At 43.7% G+C, this 22,651-nt stretch overlaps 1 protein-coding gene across 1 annotated transcript in view; it reads left to right on the top strand.

The window, feature by feature from the left end:
• wwc3 (WWC family member 3) overlaps positions 1–21,988 on the top strand; it is a 144,809-nt gene extending 122,821 nt beyond the window's left edge. Inside the window, exons 19-24 of the mRNA XM_080724135.1 lie at positions 366–519; positions 3,078–3,248; positions 5,606–5,698; positions 11,752–12,003; positions 15,065–15,192; positions 21,125–21,988. Coding sequence (XP_080580261.1) covers positions 366–519; positions 3,078–3,248; positions 5,606–5,698; positions 11,752–12,003; positions 15,065–15,192; positions 21,125–21,191 — 865 coding nt within the window. The 3' untranslated portion in view covers positions 21,192–21,988. The remainder of the gene's footprint in view (positions 1–365; positions 520–3,077; positions 3,249–5,605; positions 5,699–11,751; positions 12,004–15,064; positions 15,193–21,124) is intronic.
• The last annotated feature ends 663 nt before the right edge of the window (positions 21,989–22,651 follow it).

Genomic DNA, 22,651 nt, shown 5'->3' on the forward strand with positions numbered 1-22,651 from the left:
TCAACAGGCTGCACTAAACTCTCCTCAAGCTCTCTCCAAGAAACCTTATTTGCTGGGTTAAACCAATTTAAAAGGGGGCGGAGCGTGAAGGCCCAATAATAAAATTTAAAGTTGGGCAATGAAAGGCCGCCATCATCTCTAGCACGTTGTAATAGAGAAAGTTTAAGACGAGGGCGTTTCCCTTTCCACACAAACTTAGATATCGAAGAGTGAAGCTTATTCCAGTATTGCGGCGGTGGTGGCAAAGGGAGCATAGAGCTTACAAAGTTAACCCTAATCTTAATAATAAAGTTATCTATCTATCTATCTATCTATCTATCTATCTATCTATCTATCTATCTATCTATCTATCTATCTATGTATAGGAGCTGGCAGGCAGAGTCAGTAGACAGCGGCTGCAGTAACAGCACAGCATTCGTCATGGCAACCTGTCCAGACAACATGCTGTGCACTGAGGGAGTGTGTGTCAACACCGGGGGGCGCTGTGGGCAACCTGCCAGCAAACCCCCTACGTTAAAGGTAAGAGGAGCGCTTTTCTATGTGCACACACCAGAGCATGTCAGCGGAGCATGAGCGGAGCAGGCCGTTTTTGACGTGAGCGTGAGCGAGCGACTTTTCAAATGGGTCTCAGCGACTTTGGAACGAGGATTTTCCTCCGCTCCGTGGAGCACCGACCTCCTCCGCTCCAAGCCGACCCTGTTGGGGGCGCGCGCCGCATGTTTCCAACAAAACAGAGCCGTGCAATAGGCTACTTACTAGTGGCAGTGAAGCCATGTCGGCACCGCGGAGAGGAGAACAGACAGAGAATTCCCTTTATCACGATTTCACTCAAGTGTATCTATATCATCCACACACGTAGGCTATGTTTATAATAAATAGCCTAGCTTGTGTCAGTTAAGTTATATATCACCAGCCAGTCAACGGATACGATTTGAAAATCAAGTGAGACTGATTTGGCTGAATGAAAAACACACGCCACAAGTCGCCTCCCTCTCTCGGTTGTGGTGATTAATCAATAACCAGCTGGATTTAATATTGCCCGTCTTATTAAAAAATACAATGCCTTAGATTAGATGGCGTCTTTTTAAGGCAGGTCTCCATCAAGCCGAGGCTCACGTTGCCGCAGGCATTCTACATTTTCTGAAAAACGTGTTTGTTGCTATAGTATATACGGTATATACTGCAACAAGAAAATCCAAATGTTTCCTGTCTTGAAAGGTAAAGGTACAAATAGTGGTTCCCGTCCTAAAGAGCCATTCTCACATGGCAAGATAAAGATAACGATAAAGATAAAATATATATGTAGCTGCCTTCAGTTAAGATAAAGATAAAATATATATGTAGCTGCCCTCAGTTAAGATAAAGATAAAATATATATGTAGCTGCCTTCAGTTAAGATAAAGATAAAATATATATGTAGCTGCCTTCAGTTAAGATAAAGATAAAATATATATGTAGCTGCCTTCAGTTAAGATAAAGATAAAATATATATGTAGCTGCCTTCAGTTAAGATAAAGATAAAATATATATGTAGCTGCCTTCAGTTAAGATAAAGATAAAATATATATGTAGCTGCCTTCAGTTATGAATGATGAAGCAGTTGTTTCCAAACGGGTGTTTTTTATTTTTGCCTCTCCACACAATGAAGAATCATCAAACATTATTTTTGCCTCTCCACACAATGAAGAATCATCAAACATTATTTTTGCCTCTCCACACAATGAAGAATCATCAAACATTATTTTTGCCTCTCCACACAATGAAGAATCATCAAACATTATTTTTGCCTCTCCACACAATGAAGAATCATCAAACATTATTTTTGCCTCTCCACACAATGAAGAATCATCAAACATTATTTTTGCCTCTCCACACAATGAAGAATCATCAAACATTATTTTTGCCTCTCCACACAATGAAGAATCATCAAACATTATTTTTGCCTCTCCACACAATGAAGAATCATCAAACATTATTTTTGCCTCTCCACACAATGAAGAATCATCAAACATTATTTTTGCCTCTCCACACAATGAAGAATCATCAAACATTATTTTTGCCTCTCCACACAATGAAGAATCATCAAACATTATTTTTGCCTCTCCACACAATGAAGAATCATCAAACATTATTTTTGCCTCTCCACACAATGAAGAATCATCAAACATTATTTTTGCCTCTCCACACAATGAAGAATCATCAAACATTATTTTTGCCTCTCCACACAATGAAGAATCATCAAACATTATTTTTGCCTCTCCACACAATGAAGAATCATCAAACGGCGTGAAAACTATGGAAATAGAATAAATAATATTACAAATACATTCATCACTTCATAGTTTCACGTCAATCAATAAAATCTGTATTTCAATCAATGGCTTTTTAACAATTTGATTCAACAATAAAATAATTCAATAATAATGCAGTGATTCATTCCAATTAAGTTAAATAGCAACCAATCAATAACCCAATCAATTGAAATTGCCATCAAACAAATACCAAAGCAAACAAAAGAACAAAGCAAAAGAATACAAAACTCAAAAAAACGAAATACCAGAAAGACAAGCAATGAGCTCCCAACAATTTCAATCAACAATGAAACACAAAAACAACAAACAAAAGAAGCACATCATGCTGCTACCTTGTTGCCGCTTATCGGGGGTTGCAAATCCGGCACAGAGAAGAGCCACCTTTAACTGCCTCAAACGGTGCTGTAGTATAAACAACATGAACAGTGCTCACTCAAACTGGTAAGACATTCCTTAAATGGAGTTAGATGAGTCAACTGTGAAGCTAGCCTGCGCCACATATAGGAGCTTTGACCAGCAACAGGAAGTATCAAAGTAAAGTTACTGGGAGTTTCATGTGAAGGTAACCAAAATAAACATCAATGACAAGTTAATTTCAAACGAAATACATTGTTTGGAGTTAAAAACAAACAAGTGTCCCAGACACTTACAATATGTGTGTGTGTGTGTGTGTGTGTGTGTGTGTGTGTGTGTGTGTGTGTGTGTGTGTGTGTGTGTGTGTGTGTGTGTGTGCGTACGTGCATGCGTGCGTGTGTGTGTGTGCAGGTGGAGAAGGCCACCATGACAGAGGGCATGTGGGCGGAGCCTGTGAGGGTCCGGGGCCCCAAGGAGCAGCGGGGGGGCCGCTGGGGCCACGCCTCCCCCTTCATGAGGAGCAGCACCCTGGTTCGATCCCAGACCTTCTCCCCCGGAGCCAGGAGTCAGTATGTCTGCAGGGTGAGCACGCACACACACACACTGTCTGCAGGGTGAGCACGCACACACACACACTGTCTGCTGGGTGAGCACGCACACACACACACACACTGTCTACAGGGTGAGCACGCACACACACACACACACTGTCTGCAGGGTGAGCACGCACACACACACACTGTCTGCAGGGTGAGCACGCACACACACACACTGTCTGCAGGGTGAGCACGCACACACACACACTGTCTGCTGGGTGAGCACGCACACACACACACTGTCTGCAGGGTGAGCACGCACACACACACACTGTCTGCAGGGTGAGCACGCACACACACACACTGTCTGCAGGGTGAGCACGCACACACACACACTGTCTGCAGGGTGAGCACGCACACACACACACTGTCTGCTGGGTGAGCACGCACACACACACACTGTCTGCAGGGTGAGCACGCACACACACACACTGTCTGCAGGGTGAGCACGCACACACACACACTGTCTGCAGGGTGAGCACGCACACACACACACTGTCTGCAGGGTGAGCACGCACACACACACACTCAGGGACGTGCTGGCCATTGGGAAAAGCGGGACAACTCCCGAATGGCCGGTACATTCCCGGACGGTCCAGGCCGGCCATTAGGAAAAAAATACAAATAAAATGTCGGCCCTCGTTCCATTTTGGGGGCTGGGCGGCCAACAAAGTAAATCGTCACTGTCAGGCAGAAACCTTGTATCTCCAAGTTTCAAATTTGTAATTTTTTTTTCGCAAAGCAAAGCCCTGCTTCATCATACAAGGCCGTTGCACAGAAGTAGTGAAAACAGCAGATTGCTTGTAGATCGGCTGTTTTCACAAGTTTAAATCATTTTTAAATGATAAATACAAAACGGTTTTGGACATACAAGGTTTCCACCCGACGACGACAAAATATAACTAATGCAATCTGCTATAGACAGATCTCTCGCTGTAGCGCGCAATGAGGGCCTCTCCAACTCTTTTTCCCGGGCTGAATCAGGGGCCCAGCACGTCCCTGCACACACTGTCTGCAGGGTGAGCACGCACACACACACACTGTCTGCAGGGTGAGCACGCACACACACACACTGTCTGCAGGGTGAGCACGCACACACACACACTGTCTGCAGGGTGAGCACGCACACACACACACTGTCTGCAGGGTGAGCACGCACACACACACACTGTCTGCAGGGTGAGCACGCACACACACACACACACACACTGGAGCCAGGAGTCAGTACGTCTGCAGGGTGAGCACTGAGCACACGCATACACACCATAGACTGTAAAAAAAATATGGACGACACGAAGCCATTGGTTTCTATGCGGCGAAAATGACGCTTTTTTGTCCCTTGTATGGGTGTCGCCATCATTGTTTGAATGGTACCCCAGGAATCATAAGGAATGCTATTGGCTGCCAACGGTCACGTGGAACCGCAGGGATACATGGGAGAATGTGGTCGGAGCCTCCCGAAATACAGCGCACGAAGAAGAACACAGCCGGCTGGTATCAGTTTAGTTGGCCACGCCCCCCGCAACTTTATCATCAATTTTATCATAAATGGGACCATATTTGCACAAAATGCATATCATGGTAATTGAAAGGCAGTTTTTCAATAGCGACAGGAACCATAAAGTATTTATGACGATGTTTATTAAGGTTAGAAAATCAAAGAGGAAAATGAATGGGGTTCAGTGGAGAAGAAATCTTTTTGCAACCACCGTTTTTCAACCACTGTGCCTGGGGACCTTTGGTGTGCCCCTGAGAAGGGTCAAGTGTGCCCCTTGAAACTGCTTGAAAGCCAGTATTGTATTTATCATTTTAAAAATGATTTAAACTAGTGAAAACAGCCGATCTACAAGCACACAAGTTGTGTGCTTGTAGATCTGCTGTTTTCACTACTGTTGTGCGACAGCCTTGTATGATGAAGCAGGGCTTTACTTTGTGAAGAAACGTACACATTTGAAACTTGGAGATACAAGGTTTCTTCCCGACAGTGACGATATTTACACCCCCGTATTATGTTGGTGTGGCCATGGATTCTTGGGACATGAAAAGTGTGCCCATGCAGATAAAAGGTTGAGAAACACTGACATAGAGGATGATCAGTGTCATTTGTCATTGAAAGTAGTAAGCGTGTGATGATGATGGCCTTGTTGTTCATAATCAGAAGGTGTGGCTGTGTGATGTCCTATGATCCTATGATCTTGGATAGAAAATGGGTGATACTGTAAAGTTTGTTTCTGTTAGACTTTGGCAGTATAATGACATAACATGTGGAACAATGTTGCTAATGGTTCCTCTGTTGTAAGCGTGACAGTGACTAATAATAATATAATATGTTGTACCTTCCAGTTGTACCGCAGTGACAGTGACAGCTCCACTCTGCCAAAGAAGTCTCCCTTCGTCAGGAACACGTTAGAGCGGAGAACACTGCGATACAAGCAGGTATGAAACACGCACGCACGCACGCACGCACGCACGCACGCACGCACGCACGCACGCACGCACGCACGCACACACACACACACACACACACACACACACACACACACACACACACACACACACACACACACACACACACACACACACACACACACACAGCTTAAAATGTTGCATATCCATTCGTTTTTGTGTCTTCATAAGTTTCCCAAGTGGGGTTAGGGTTAGCTTTAGTTGGGTTTGTATTAGTTAGTTATTATTATTATTATTATTATTTTGTATGTGGTATTTATACAAGTGTTATAAAGCCCTATTTCAAGTATAGAGAAAATAAATGATCTACAATCTCTGATTTCTAAAATATGTCTGAAAATGTACTTGGTCAATTTGTCCTTTTAAATAGTCAAGTACTTTGTCCACCGATGATTTACAGTATCAGTGATGTCATTACGTGCGCATCCCGCATCAAAAACTCATTCAAGTCGCTCAGGGACTCATTCATGTCATGGTCCTGGGGTCCCGGGGATGCGCCTCCATTGGAGTCCATGTTAAAATCATTTACTTCTTCTACTTAAGTTGCTATATTAGTTTAGATAGTTTAATTCGTTTTTTAATGTATTGTGTAAGATAAACACTGTAAAGATTTATTATCAGTTAAACCTGGAACAGCTAAAAACTATTTTCACTAGTGGTTCTCAAAGTGGGGTCCTGGGTCCTTGAGGGAGTTCCAGGGGGTCCCCAGATAAATGATAGTTAGGAACCAAATAGAACTTTATGGGTCTGTAACTCGGTGAACAAATGGAACCAAATGGACCTGGGACCTGTTCCATTTGTACTCTAGTATTTTACCATTTAATATAAATTGGGGTCCCAGTGATATAAATATAATTAAATGGGTGTCTGTAGCCTAGTGTATTTAGAAATCCTAGTTCTAAGTTCAAACATTAGCCAAATTGTGAAATAAATATAAGAAATAGGCAAACATTTTGAAAATAGCCGATCTACAAGCTCACAGCGCTCGAAAACATTGTATTGAGGACTCATAAAACTTTTCTGGGACCCATTTGAATGACCACCTGTGGGTCCCGGGACCCATTACTTTGAAAACCTAGTAACATCACTGCAGTATCAGTCTTTAGTTTTGAAACCCATATGGCCTGTGTTTGAGTATTCTCCATACTTATATTTGTAAGCCAGGGCCATGTATATAAACTGACCATGAGGCCTAATAATCTGTCATGACAAAGAGCCAAGCAACTTGTGTGTCCTATGAATTCTCAACCCTGTTACACTTGTTTCGCTATAAATCAACCCATTAAGACCTGGAAGTATTTGTGTCCCAATCTCACTGAGAGCCAGTCATTGTTTTTTTTTTTTTTTTCATTTTCATGTTTTCATTTCATTTGAAAGCTGGGGATCATAGCTACAAATTGATATATTGGTTGTGGAGATTGACCCAACAGTTTTGAAGATATGGCTTATAGAATGATGCCATGCTGAAATAGTACTTTTGAGATATTCAAGTTTTAAATAAATTTCTAACCTGCAATGACCTGACTCTGCCACATGGGGAGCAATCTTCAATTCAATCTTCAATTCAAAGAAGCTTTATTGGCATGAGAACACAAACGTTTACACAGTGGTGGAAAAAGTACCTACATTTTTATAATTAAGTAAAAGTATCAATTCTGCAATGTAGAATCACTCTGTTACAAGTAAAAGTCCAGAATTAAAAATGTACTTGAGTAAAAGTACAAAAGTATTCGTATCCAAATGTACTTAAAGTACCAAAAGTAAAAGTACAAAATGTTTGAAAATAGCAGATCTACAAGCTCACAACGCGTCGCACCGCAATGTGTTATTGTAGTATTAAAAAATATATGTTTATTTAATACCGGACTAACAGAGTATATCTAAATTGCAGTGGGCATATACTTTTACTTAGGTAAATAAGATTCTTCCTATATAGCATTATTGGGCTAAATGTAAAGACGCTACGCTGCGCCAACCGTGAATTCAACACAATCTGCTGTTGAGCAGTTTAACCAATTTGCTACGTACGTCTACACAAACGGTCAGATTACAAAGATAAATTGCTTAGTGAAGGCTCACGGATGTCACCATAGGGTACGCTCCAGCAGAATGTCCCGTAATGATCATATTATTTAACGAGGAGCATTTTAATCCGATCGGTCGTCGTTTCCTTAAAAAGGTATTAACTCATATGCTGCGATGGCCGTGAATCCCGCAGATTTCTCTATGTCGCTCACTGCTTGCTTCTCCTACCTGTTAACGCGGGCGCTCATCCAATTCCCATCGTGCGCGATCGGACACTGCTATGCATCGTGCGTTCGCGTAATCCATCAGCTTCTCAAATCCGTTGAAACATTGAAAATTGATCAATCCGTTCTCCATCTGTAAGCCGTTGACTTCACACAGTAAGCTGACGGGCCAAAATAGACGACCGACCGGACTTCCGGTTTAGGGGTTCAATGTTAAACTGGTCCGCTCAATAATGTGTCCGTGTAGAAACGATGATCACGAAACATTAGTTCCGGGAAAAAAAATAATAAAAATATTTTTTATTTTTTTTTATTAATTTTTATTACATTTAAGGGATTCACGGGCATGGCAGAGGGGAGTACAAAGGGGTATTTTTTAGGCAGCATATGAGTTAATGTATCTAAGTGCAGTACACCTCGCAACCGATGGGGTCGCATGGCTGAAAAACAACAGAAAATGTCGTCTGATCGGATTAAAATGCTGTTTATTAAACAATACGAAAGATACGGGTAATTCTGCTTGAGCGTACCATACTGTGACATCTGTGAGACTTCAGTAAGCACTTTATCTTTGAAATATGAACGTTTTTGTAGACGTACGTAGCAAATAGGTTTAACTGCTCAACACGAGGTTGAAGTGAATTTATTACGTGCGCAACACCGTAACTCAGGCCCTATCTAAATTGGTCGGGCTAACTGTGCTAAATGTAGCATAATCAGTGTTTGTGTAACTTCAGTCAGAAGGATAATCTGACGCTTAACCTCCTCGCGTTGTGAGCTTGTAGAAGAGCAAAAATAGAGTTGGGTCGCCGTTTTATTCCATGTATAATTGTGTATACCATGCCTGCGTTAGCCTGCAGCTAGCGCTAGCTAACGTTAGCGTTAGCCGTTAGCCACTCATCCAGAATAGTATAATAAGTCAATTTTCCAACGGCGAGTGAACGATTGCATTCCGTGTCCTTCGTGGATTCTTTTTCCCCTGTCTGTCAATGTTTTTATTGTCCAAAAAGAAAACGCCCTGAACGTTAAAACTAGATAGTTTTACGATCATGACACTGTTCTCAATGCTAAGTCAATGCTAAGCAGGGACAACAAAGGACCGGCTCAGGCAGGAAACGGAAACGGATCCTTTTTTTCCAAACTCGAGAAGAAGAACAGCGCCAGAAACAGCGCAATAATAAATAAATACATAAATAATAGATTAAATCATTATAACAACGTAACGTGGTTCATTTGGAACATACGTGGCACTACATTAACGGGATAAATACTGTGGTTTGCAACGCTAGGTAATGGAGCGCCGATTTTACCGCATTTGACTACAAAGGGCTGACAAACTGAGGCTTGATTAAAAATAAACAATGCATTGTAGCTACATGGCTGGGAGGACCAACAGAATTGTCACGATCTCTCACATTAATTAAAAAAAGTCTTATTTACATGCAGAGTTAAGCTCTGGCGTTTAAGTGAAATGTAGCCTGAAATTTATGAAATGCTTTAGTGGCTTTATCACATTTTAGTGAGAAAAAAAAAAGGTATTTTCAGTCCCTGTCTAAAGCTGTACTTGCCGTGATGACTGGCTGTCAATGAGATTGGGACACATTTTTTACTTTAGCTATTGAAAAATAGCAGATCGAGTGCCGTGCTGCGAGCTTGTAAAGAAATTGTGAAAACGAAAATCTTTAAATATATATTTTCCAAAGCAAACTTTTGTAACTCAAATTTCTGCTTCTGGGGGGTCACTGGAACAACATATTTTGAGATGGGGGTCTGTGGCCAAATGCATGTCATTTTGGGGAAATTTTTGAAAAGTTTGAGAACCACAGATTTAGATGAAGGATTTAGAAGACATTTATAGAATCGGGTACAAAATATTCAAAGACTTGCACAAATTTTCACTGTTTAAAAACAAAAAAATAGCAGATCTACAGGCTCGCAGCGCGGCACTCTGCTATTTTTTTTTATAGTTAAAGCGGTTCAATCTAATGCGACACAGATGCGTTCCCAGCCTTAAAGGGTTTTAATTGTTGTTCTTGCAGCAGCAGCAGTCGTACAGTTAAAAGGTGTTTCCTCTCTCTCTCTCTCTCTCACAGCAGCAGCAGTCGTACAGTTAAAAGGTGTTTCCTCTCTCTCTCTCTCTCACAGCAGCAGCAGTCGTACAGTTAAAAGGTGTTTCCTCTCTCTCACAGCAGCAACAGTCGTACAGTTAAAAGGTGTTTCCTCTCTCTCTCACAGCAGCAGCAGTCGTACAGTTAAAAGGTGTTTCCTCTCTCACAGCAGCAGCAGTCGTACAGTTAAAAGGTGTTCCCTCCCTCTCACAGCAGCAGCAGTCGTACAGTTAAAAGGTGTTTCCTCTCTCTCACAGCAGCAGCAGTCGTACAGTTAAAAGGTGTCTCCTCTCTCACAGCAGCAACAGTCGTACAGTTAAAAGGTGTCTCCTCTCTCTCAGCAGCAACAGTCGTACATTTAAAAGGTGTCTCCTCTCTCTCACAGCAGCAGCAGTCGTCGTACAGTTAAAAGGTGTCTCCTCTCTCTCACAGCAGCAACAGTCGTACAGTTAAAAGGTGTTTCCTCTCTCTCACAGCAGCAGCAGTCGTACAGTTAAAAGGTGTTTCCTCTCTCACAGCAGCAACAGTCGTACAGTTAAAAGGTGTCTCCTCTCTCTCACAGCAGCAGCAGTCGTACAGTTAAAAGGTGTCTCCTCTCTCTCACAGCAGCAGCAGTCGTACAGTTAAAAGGTGTCCCCTCCCTCTCACAGCAGCAGCAGTCGTACAGTCAAAAGGTGTCCCCTCTCTCTCACAGCAGCAACAGTCGTACAGTTAAAAGGTGTCTCCTCTCTCAGCAGCAACAGTCGTACAGTTAAAAGGTGTCTCCTCTCTCTCACAGCAGCAGCAGTCGTACAGTTAAAAGGTGTTTCCTCTCTCCCTTACAGTAGCAGCAGTCGTACAGTTAAAAGGTGTTTCCTCTCTCTCTCTCACAGCAGCAGCAGTCGTACAGTTAAAAGGTGTTTCCTCTCTCTCACAGCAGCAGCAGTCGTACAGTTAAAAGGTGTTTCCTCTCTCTCTCAGCAGCAGCAGTCGTACAGTTAAAAGGTGTCTCCTCTCTCTCACAGCAGCAGCAGTCGTACAGTTAAAAGGTGTTTCCTCTCTCTCACAGCAGCAGCAGTCGTACAGTTAAAAGGTGTTTCCTCTCTCTCACAGCAGCAGCAGTCGTACAGTTAAAAGGTGTTTCCTCTCACAACAGCAGCAGCAGCAGTCGTACAGTTAAAAGGTGTTTCCTCTCACAACAGCAGCAGCAGCAGTCGTACAGTTAAAAGGTGTTTCCTCTCTCTCACAGCAGCAGCAGTCGTACAGTTAAAAGGTGTTTCCTCTCTCTCTCACAGCAGCAGCAGTCGTACAGTTAAAAGGTGTTTCCTCTCTCTCTCTCAGCAGCAGCAGTCGTACAGTTAAAAGGTGTTTCCTCTCTCTCTCACAGCAGCAGCAGTCGTACAGTTAAAAGGTGTTTCCTCTCTCTCACAGCAGCAGCAGTCGTACAGTTAAAAGGTGTTTCCTCTCTCTCTCACAGCAGCAGCAGTCGTACAGTTAAAAGGTGTTTCCTCTCTCTCACAGCAGCAGCAGTCGTACAGTTAAAAGGTGTTCTCACAGCAGCAGCAGTCGTACAGTTAAAAGGTGTTTCCTCTCTCTCACAGCAGCAGCAGTCGTACAGTTAAAAGGTGTTTCCTCTCTCACAGCAGCAGCAGTCGTACAGTTAAAAGGTGTTTCCTCTCTCTCATAGCAGCAGCAGTCGTACAGCTCCTCGGTGGCGGAGCAGCCCACGCGGACCTCCCTGGACCTGGAGCTGGACCTCCAGGCCTGCAGGACGCGCCAGAGGCAGCTGACGGAGGAGCTGAGCACCCTGAGGGAGCTCAAGCTGCGGCTGGAGGACCCCGAGGGGGGCCAGGGGCCCGGCGGAGAGCCGGCCGAGCTGCCCCACTGGGCCCTGAGGGACGAGCGCTTCCGCTGCCTCCTCCGAGAGGCCCAGAGACAGGTAGATAAAACACTACCGCTGCCTCCTCCCAGAGGCCCAGAGACAGGTAGATAAAACACTACCTCCTCCGAGAGGCCCAGAGACAGGTAGATAAAAGCACTACTGCTGCCTCCTCCCAGAGGCCCAGAGACAGGTAGATAAAACACTACCGCTGCCTCCTCCGAGAGGCCCAGAGACAGGTAGATAAAACACTACCGCTGCCTCCTCCCAGAGGCCCAGAGACAGGTAGATAAAAGCACTACCGCTGCCTCCTCCCAGAGGCCCAGAGACAGGTAGATAAAACACTACCGCTGCCTCCTCCGAGAGGCCCAGAGACAGGTAGATAAAACACTACCTCCTCCCAGAGGCCCAGAGACAGGTAGATAACCCCTACCCCTAACCCTAACCCTAGGGCCTCCTCCCAGAGGCCCAGAGACGGGTAGATAAAACACTACCTCCACCCAGAGGCCCAGAGACAGGTAGATAACCCCTACCCCTAACCCTAACCCTAGGGCCTCCTCCCAGAGGCCCAGAGACAGGTAGATAAAACACTACCTCCACCCAGAGGCCCAGAGACAGGTAGATAAAACACTACCGCTGTCTCCTCCCAGAGGCCCAGAGACAGGTAGATAAAACACTACCTCCTCCCAGAGGCCCAGAGACAGGTAGATAAAACACTACCGCTGCCTCCTCCCAGAGGCCCAGAGACAGGTAGATAAAACACTACCGCTGTCTCCTCCCAGAGGCCCAGAGACAGGTAGATAAAACACTACCGCTGCCTCCTCCCAGAGGCCCAGAGACAGGTAGATAAAAACACTTCCGCTGCCTCCTCCCAGAGGCCCAGAGACGGGTAGATAAAACACTACCGCTGCCTCCTCCCAGAGGCCCAGAGACAGGTAGATAAAACACTACCGCTGCCTCCTCCCAGAGGCCCAGAGACAGGTAGATAAAACACTACCGCTGCCTCCTCCCAGAGGCCCAGAGACAGGTAGATAAAACACTACCTCCTCCCAGAGGCCCAGAGACAGGTAGATAAAAACACTTCCGCTGCCTCCTCCCAGAGGCCCAGAGACAGGTAGATAAAACACTACCGCTGCCTCCTCCGAGAGGCCCAGAGACAGGTAGATAAAACACTACCGCTGCCTCCTCCCAGAGGCCCAGAGACAGGTAGATAAAACACTACCGCTGCCTCCTCCCAGAGGCCCAGAGACGGGTAGATAAAACACTTCCGCTGCCTCCTCCCAGAGGCCCAGAGACAGGTAGATAAAACACTACCGCTGCCTCCTCCGAGAGGCCCAGAGACAGGTAGATAAAACACTACCGCTGCCTCCTCCGAGAGGCCCAGAGACAGGTAGATAAAAACACTTCCGCTGCCTCCTCCCAGAGGCCCAGAGACAGGTAGATAAAACACTACCGCTGCCTCCTCCGAGAGGCCCAGAGACAGGTAGATAAAACACTACCTCCTCCCAGAGGCCCAGAGACAGGTAGATAAAACACTACCGCTGCCTCCTCCCAGAGGCCCAGAGACAGGTAGATAAAAACACTACCGCTGCCTCCTCCCAGAGGCCCAGAGACAGGTAGATAAAAACACTACCGCTGCCTCCTCCCAGAGGCCCAGAGACAGGTAGATAAAAACACTACCTCCTCCCAGAGGCCCAGAGACAGGTAGATAAAACACTACCTCCTCCCAGAGGCCCAGAGACAGGTAGATAAAACACTACCTCCTCCCAGAGGCCCAGAGACAGGTAGATAAAACACTACCGCTGCCTCCTCCCAGAGGCCCAGAGACAGGTAGATAAAACACTACCTCCTCCGAGAGGCCCAGAGACAGGTAGATAAAACACTACCGCTGCCTTCTCCCAGAGGCCCAGAGACAGGTAGATAAAACACTACCTCCTCCGAGAGGCCCAGAGACAGGTAGATAAAACACTACCGCTGCCTCCTCCCAGAGGCCCAGAGACAGGTAGATAAAAACACTACCGCTGCCTCCTCCGAGAGGCCCAGAGACAGGTAGATAAAACACTTCCGCTGCCTCCTCCCAGAGGCCCAGAGACAGGTAGATAAAAACACTTCCGCTGCCTCCTCCCAGAGGCCCAGAGACAGGTAGATAAAAACACTTCCGCTGCCTCCTCCGAGAGGCCCAGAGACAGGTAGATAAAACACTACCGCTGCCTCCTCCGAGAGGCCCAGAGACAGGTAGATAAAACACTACCGCTGCCTCCTCCCAGAGGCCCAGAGACAGGTAGATAAAACACTACCGCTGCCTCCTCCCAGAGGCCCAGATACAGGTAGATAAAACACTACCGCTGCCTCCTCCCAGAGGCCCAGAGACAGGTAGATAAAACACTACCGCTGCCTCCTCCCAGAGGCCCAGATACAGGTAGATAAAAACACTACCACTGCCTCAGGAGACCAGGGTTCAAATCCAGGTGGTCAAACACTGAACAACACAAACATCTTGGGGCGCTAAGCCAAAGGGGAATCCTCAGGGTGATGGTGGTGTTGTGTTATTGTGTGGTGATGGTGTTGTGGTCCCATCCTAATTTACAGTACACTTACAGAATAAGACATAATAAAGCCATAATAAGAAATGTTGGTAATTAGAACTAATATGTTTTATTATACAGAAAAAAAGACAGAATAGCAGAAAGAGCGGATACATTCTCTGGCACCGGCACCTGCCGCGGAACTGCCGATAGGACCGGTGGCCGCCGCACTGACCGGCAGGTCCCGTCGTGGTAAACTGCCGGTCCGTGCGATGGTGGCTGCTGCGGCAGTTACCAGCGATGCCGGTCCTACCTACAGTTCCGTGGCTGCCGGTCCTGTCGCCAGCGATGCAGCACGACTGACGGTCCAACTGCCGGTCGGCAGGTGCCGGTGCCAGAGAATGTATTTGCTCTTTCTGCTATTCTGTCTTTGTTTCTGTCTAATAAAACATATTAGTTCTAATTACCAACACATTGGTTCTTATTATGGCTTTATTATGTCTTATTCTGTCTTAAAGTGTACTGTAAATTAGGATGGGACCGGTGTGGTTATGTTGTGATGTTGTGGTGATGGTGTTGTTATGTTGTGTTGCCAGGCCAACCAAAGCAAGCAGGAGCGTGGCCAGGAGGAGGCAGCAGAGAGGAGGCTCAGGAAGGCCAACAAGGAGGTTCTGCAGATGAGAGGACAGAGCAGCAAGGAGCCTCTACCTGTCCAGACCTTCAGGTAATGAACCCTACCCCTACCCCTAGAGCAGCAAGGAGCCTCTACCTGTCCAGACCTTCAGGTAATGAACCCTAAAGGCCCATTCCCACTGGGCTAGATAAATAGATAAAACAATATCTTTCTCCATTCAAGTGGATGCTGTGGTGGAATTCAGATCAATCAATAATCATGATAAAATGAGGAGACAAGACAATTATATTAGGTGGTGGTGTGGTCAAGTTTATGTAACATGATATCATGGACAGAAGTACAGTTAACACGCTGGGCAGTGGTATGATAGTTCTGCCAAGAGGAATGGTCAGACACTGAGTTATACATGTGGCTTCAAGGCCTCTGGAACGATCTGTACCATAACAAGATATGCTTTACCAAAACAATAGTTACCGAGGCCTACTGAAGACCTCTCGACTCCTAACTATCAAGTATTAGTCATACAGACCTAGATATTAATATAATCAATGACTACATCATCTACTCTATAACGGCTCACATAATCAATCATGATAACCTCTAATCTACTACAATGGTAAGATACTGTACATGTCAAGTTATATGGGATTTTGGGGGACCTTCTGCCCAAACTTGAAAATGTTTTAACCAGAGGGAATCTGTGGTTCAACTCAATAAACACAACTTCCTTCTTCTTTTTGACTTTTTATATAGGAATAGTGGTGAATAGTAGTGTAGTTAGGAATTAGTAGGTTGAAAACCTTTACAGAAAAAAAGACTAAACATCAAGCATTTAGCATTACATCATCACTCAATTACACATACAGTAGCAGTCAAACATAATCATTTAGCAGTACAGCATCAAACAGTGACTTATACTGTAGCAGTAGCATCAAACATACTTATACTAGCAGTACAGCATCAAACAGTGACTTATACTGTAGCAGTAGCATCTTATACTGTAGCAGTAGCATCTTATACTGTAGCAGTAGCATCTTATACTGTAGCAGTAGCATCTTATACTGTAGCAGTAGCAGTAGCATCTTATACTGTAGCAGTAGCATCTTATACTGTAGCAGTAGCATCTTATACTGTAGCAGTAGCATCACACAGTGACTTATACTGTAGCAGTAGCATCACACAGTGACTTATACTGTAGCAGTAGCATCAAACAGTGACTTATACTGTAGCAGTAGCATCTTATACTGTAGCAGTAGCATCAAACAGTGACTTATACTGTAGCAGTAGCATCAGTACAGCATCAAACAGTGACTTATACTGTAGCAGTAGCATCAAACAGTGACTTATACTGTAGCAGTAGCATCATACAGTGACTTATACTGTAGCAGTAGCATCAAACATACTTATACTGTAGCAGTAGCATCAAACATACTGTAAGCATAGAGTAGAGATAAGCACAAATGTCATAATTCTAACACAAAGTAACACTTATGGCACCAGTGGCATTCCCCTCGATGGCGTGGATAAGGTCCTCTCTTCCCAGCTCCAATCTTTTGGTTATTTTCTTGTTTTTTTAGTTTTTACTCCTCCAGAGTACAAACAGTGCTTGTCCTGCTGCACTAACATTTCTGACTGTTCTGGGCAAAACTGTAGCCATGTTTCCATAAACGTATTCGAATTAGGGAAGCGAATTATCAGAAATGCGTATTAAGACAACGCAAATTTAGTTTCCATTAAACTGATGAAATGCGATTCTTGGCAGATCCTGCCTGGGTCCGTCTGACCGACGTGCTGTAAATACTTCCCGCGGGCTTGCACTCAGTGCACAGAGCTGGGATGGGGCTGATTTTTTCAGGCCGAGAGACGTGAGCACTGCTGTACACTCATCCCGACCCAGAGACGGTTGCGACGCACCACTGCGGAGAAAGTTCGCTCGCATTGAGTCCTCCGGGCAGACTGCATCCTGCAGCGTCGCAGATGCGAGCTGCTGTGAGCTTGTAGATCGGCCACTTTTGGCACGCGCAACACGGCGTGATGACGAAGGGTCACTCCGTGTGTAACAACCGGTTTGTTTTGTGGGCTAACGTTATACAATGGATGTTAATTAAACGGCGGGGGAAAGTGTTATAGGAGGACGATATGGACTAGAACGTCATAATTTATTCGCATTTATTGTCTGACCCGTTTCCATTCACAAATGCGCATTTAGTTTATTCGATAAAGCCTCAAAATCCACCTCCTCCAAGCGGATACAACATTTTGCGGATAATGAAAGTTTATCCACATTTTGAAGTGTTTCCATAAAAAGATTTTGCGAATAAGCCTTAAATGCGCATTAAGAGGCTTTATGGAAACGCCACTACTGTCTCCCTTCCAATCAGTGAATGACATCAGTTGCGGATCAATTAGGCTCTTGTTTTGATGTTGGCTTGCTCATTTAAGTGACTTGCTTTGAAGTTTGCTTGCTTGTTTAGGCTTTGACAGCACAATACAGATATAAAATATGGTGTGTTCTTCTAGACCTTTTTGAGGGCATACTATAATCTATGATCTGTGGCTATTCATGTTGCCAGGGCAGACGCCAGTGCATAATGCCTATCAGATACGCTACTTTGAAAGGTTCACGAGGGCAGACACTTTTAAAAAAATCACACCCAATGTGAAGTGAGCGGTGGTCGTGCTTGCATAACGTCTTCAGACTAGGATATAGGTCTAGGTTGTAATTGGTGATGTAATACAGGCTACACACACACACACACACACACACACACACACTGCTATGGCAAAACGCTGAGGAAAAAGTGGCTACAGACTAGGATGTAATTGGTGATGTAATACAGGCTACACACACACACACACACACATTGCTATGGCAAAACGCTGAGGAAAAACACATTGCTATGGCAAAACGCTGAGGAGAAAGTGACTACAGACACACGCACAGCCACTCTATGGAGCGGTTTACCACCGCTCAAAAAAGAAATCTTCACAGCATACAGCGTATACCCGCATGAAAGGTAGAACACAGAACTGTCTTACCATCCACTTGAATGGAGAAAGATATTTTCTTATCTGTTTATCTGGCTCAGTGGGAATATGCCTTAACTCATTCCATGCCACAGAGGTAGATTGACGAGAATCATTGAATCGCCGTCATTGCCAATGACGGCTTTTGGCGAGAATAATACAAATTGTTTTTTTATTATTATTATTATTATTATTTTTGTATTTATTTATTTTTTAAAGATGTCAAAATGACCTGAGATCAGAGAGATGCTTTTCTCTGTTTGTGTGTTGGCTCCCTCGTTTAGCTGATTGAGAAAATGTGTGTCCATTCTAGTGGATGGACACTTTTTATTTTTTCATTCAGCTCTATCTCTGGAACCATTTGTCTGATTGACAAAATTATTTTTGCCACTGAATCACAACAACTGTGTCTGTTTCTGTGGGGAAAATAAAAATATTTTTTTTTCATTGCATAGTAAAGAAAAACATACAAAATCCTGGCACAGCTACCTTGGGGCCATTTTGGCCCTGGCATGGAAAGTGTTAATAGGGGGAACGGCCCTTTTCCAATATCCAGGTCCCTTACCGCCCCCCACACCCATAAGGGGAAATACACAATTGTATTAATTCTTATTAATAGTTTGTTTTGTTCTTCTTTTTTTGGGGAGGCTTTCCTTTCCTGTTTATGTTGTTACTCATGGCTGCCAGTTCCCACCTGATGTTGTGTGGGAGTTGTGACTGCTCCAGGCCGTACTGAGTAACTGCTATGTTACATAAAGTCTTAAGACTAGGACTCAAGTCTAAAATGAACAGCTCATTGGAATCTCCAACCAGAAGCATACGCTGTCCCACCAGACAGGATGTGTAAATACATGAACATGGGTCTTTCCCCTTAGTCTTAACCTTCTTCCAGTTCCAGTTTCCACACATCATTGTCTCTCAATATGTACAGCTCTCCATTGTAGGCAAAGGATGAATGAATGTTGTGCCCTGCTTGAAGATTCAGTGCAGAATGTGTGTTCATCCAGCAGTTGGTCTCTGTGTCAAACACTCTGATGGTGTTGTAGTACCCCCTGTACACCCTGTACCCCGAGCCTCCAAAAACAAACATCTTTGTCCCGATGATGGTGGCAGAGTGACACCATGAAGTAGGAGGTGGAGTTCCTCTGGTGTTAATGAAAGACCAGACCATAGTGCTGGTGTCCAACGTGTACACGTCATCAGTGCGTCTATTCATCCTGTTCAGTCCTCCATAAATATACATGACCTTCCCCAAAACACAGGCTGAATGGTTCCTCCTCTCCTCTGGAACCGTCCCAGAAACCCTGGGTTTGAGCCATCTGTGGGCGTCCACATCGAACGCGTAGAGCACCCGACCCCAGATGTAAACCATGTCTCCTATCAGCACAGCGGTGTAGCCCGGTGTAAACCTCAACTGTCCAGTAGTCGACTTCATCCAGCGCAAAGAGACAGTGTTGAAGACGTTAACAGTAATTCTACCCAAGTAGCCGCCGTGGAGATCTCCAAAGGTGTACACCTCGTGTCTCACTGCGACCGCTGCGTAACAGCATCCTGTTGGAGCTCCTTTCTGATGCACCGTCCAACACAACATTTATCACTGGAGGTCCAGTTGGATTAGTAAAACCTTTCTGTTTTACCGTCCAACACAACAATTATCACTGGAGGTCCAGTTGGCTCTGTAAAGGAATGGAGGCCTGAGATTTGACATGAGTTGGGTTGTTGGACAATCAAGGAAGCCGATGACTGTTGTTCTCCCTAATATAGTGGATTGAATCCCACACCCGCACTACACTGTATAGTTCTGTATAGTCTATACAGCAGGCGAGTTTTTATTGAGAAGTATTTACAGATAGCTCTCAGTAAGGAGGGATTTCCTACAGACAGCTGAATTCCTGCTAAATTACTTTTCTCTTTTTGACAATTCATTTTTAATAACATGTTTTGATGACAACACTGTGATGTTGTTGCGTGATGATGTCATCACATAGGACACCCAATGAGGTTAATCTAACTGACTGTCGTCAGGAAGATGAATGAACAGAATGTCAGCACGTTGTTAAGCCTGACTCCTATTTTCAGCATGTTGTTAGAGGCATTTCTAAACTAGCAGATGAGGCCACAGTGATGTTTTGTGAGCTTGTAGATCAGCCGTTTCTGCTCTGTATTAATTTCATCTAAAAGCATGGCTTCCAACACTCTGTCGTTGCACAGAGCGCTGGGCAGAAGGAAGCGTTTGAACATTGTGTGATCTGACACTGTCTGTCTGGGGAGAACCCTACAGTACGGCTCAAAACGTGTCACTTTGTGCCATGTTTCCAGCTTGTAGATCTGCTATGTTTAATGCTTGCGTGTGGCGCTGTAGTGTGATCAAATAAAAGTGTTAATTTACCAACAAATGATCCGGAGATGAGAGGTTTCTGCCCGACAACAACATCAGACAGTCATGGCAGTTTCAGACATGTCCATCTTAAACTCTTTTAACACATGGTTCTCAACATACATCCTTTATATAACTATTATTACAACAGGTGTAAATGTGTCCATTATATCCTACTAATAAACAACAGAATGTCTGTCTGATATACCTGACATCAATGATACTAAACCGTGTCCAAATCTGGAGAAAACTGATAATGTGTTTATTTTGGGGGTCACGGCCTAAAAAGGTTTGAGAACCCCTGGTATAGAGCATTAACACATTCATCCACCAGGGGCATTGACAACTCATTCTTATGACTTCCTATCTAGCCAAGCTTTATAAACTATATATTTTTTAAAGAGAAAAATAAATAAATAAATATATATATATATATATATATATATATATATATATATATATATATATATATATATATATATATATATATATATTCGACTTCGGTGAACAACGTTGAATAGTGACTTTGATATTTGAATGTTCGAATATTTGGTGAATGCCCTGCCAAAGACACATTTGTATTTTATGTACAATAAGGTTTTCCTATCTTGTCCACAGAGAGAAGATGGCGTTTTTCACCAGACCAAGGTTCAACATACCTCCTTTACCAGCCGACGACGTATGAGGGTCCCTCCTCCTCCTCCTCTCCTTGCAGAGCCCATATGAAGTATTTCTCCCTTTTTTATTTGATTTTTCTCAACTCATGAAGTAAAATAGAACAAACAGTGTAGTTTATTTCTTCAACCAACGGACGGACACAGCGGCGGGCAAAGTGACGTGCAAAAGGTTTTTGAAGATTCAACGGTTTTATTTTTTATTTAATTTTTGCGTTTTCAAAGGCATTTTCGTGTGGCAATACCAATGAACATACACACACACACACACACACACACACACACACACACACACACGCACACATGCCTGGGTAAATATCACCGATAGCGTTTTCCTTTTTTGAGGAAAGGCCTTATTTTATTATTTTTTTGTTTTTAAATAAGAAAACGATTTTTCTTTCCTCCTTTTATGGTTTTATTTGTTGTTTTTTTCGTGCTTACAACAACAACAACGAGGCTGGAAGACGGGAACAACAGATTCACTGTACTGTAACTTATTTTATAGTACTTTTCCTTGAAGGAAATAAAAAGAACAAAAAGGCCTCGTGCTTTTTTTAAGTGTATTTAGTAGCTTTTGAACCAATAGCACTTCAGTGTTTTACATGCTGTGGTCAGACTGTTATCCTCCTAATTCTTAAGAGCTATTTACATAAACATGTCACTTTGTAATCCACTTTTATAACAGATGTCATTGTACTTTTGTTATTATTATGTTATTAAATTTAATATTAATTATTTCATGTACTTTTCAATATATAGATGATTATAAGAGACACTGTATTCAGATTTTTTTTTTAATGACGTCTGTATGAGCATTTGCAGTGTTACTTCTTGTGAAGATAAAAAGCATTAAAAACGACATGTTGATAACCTGAGTCTTATGATCTGCCTAATGAGTGTTCCAATTAACCTGAGTCTTATGATCTGCCTAATGAGTGTTCCAATTAACCTGAGTCTTATGATCTGCCTAATGAGTGTTCCAATTAACCTGAGTCTTATGATCTGCCTAATGAGTGTTCCAATTAACCTGAGTCTTATGATCTGCCTAATGAGTGTTCCAATTAACCTGAGTCTTATGATCTGCCTAATGAGTGTTCCAATTAACCTGAGTCTTATGATCTGCCTAATGAGTGTTCCAATTAACCTGAGTCTTATGATCTGCCTAATGAGTGTTCCAATTAACCTGAGTCTTATGATCTGCCTAATGAGTGTTCCAATTAACATTCAATTAAACACAGGTGTCATCAAAATGTCCGCACACAAACAAATGTGTCCGTGGCAAGACTTGTCCTTGTCTGTGGCAAATGTTTATTTAATTATTGTGTTCTTATTTTGATCCCCTGATTACTGACAATGACAGTCTCAGTGGCGTCAGTTCAGAAAAAGCTAAGGTATGGCAACATGACTGGTGTCTTGCACGCGCGATACCTTAGCAACAGGCATGATACATTTATTTTAAGAAGTACATTTT

The sequence above is a fragment of the Nannobrachium achirus genome (assembly GCF_963921795.1).
Source record: "Nannobrachium achirus genome assembly, chromosome: 1".
In the NCBI taxonomy this organism is placed as follows: domain Eukaryota; kingdom Metazoa; phylum Chordata; class Actinopteri; order Myctophiformes; family Myctophidae; genus Nannobrachium; species Nannobrachium achirus.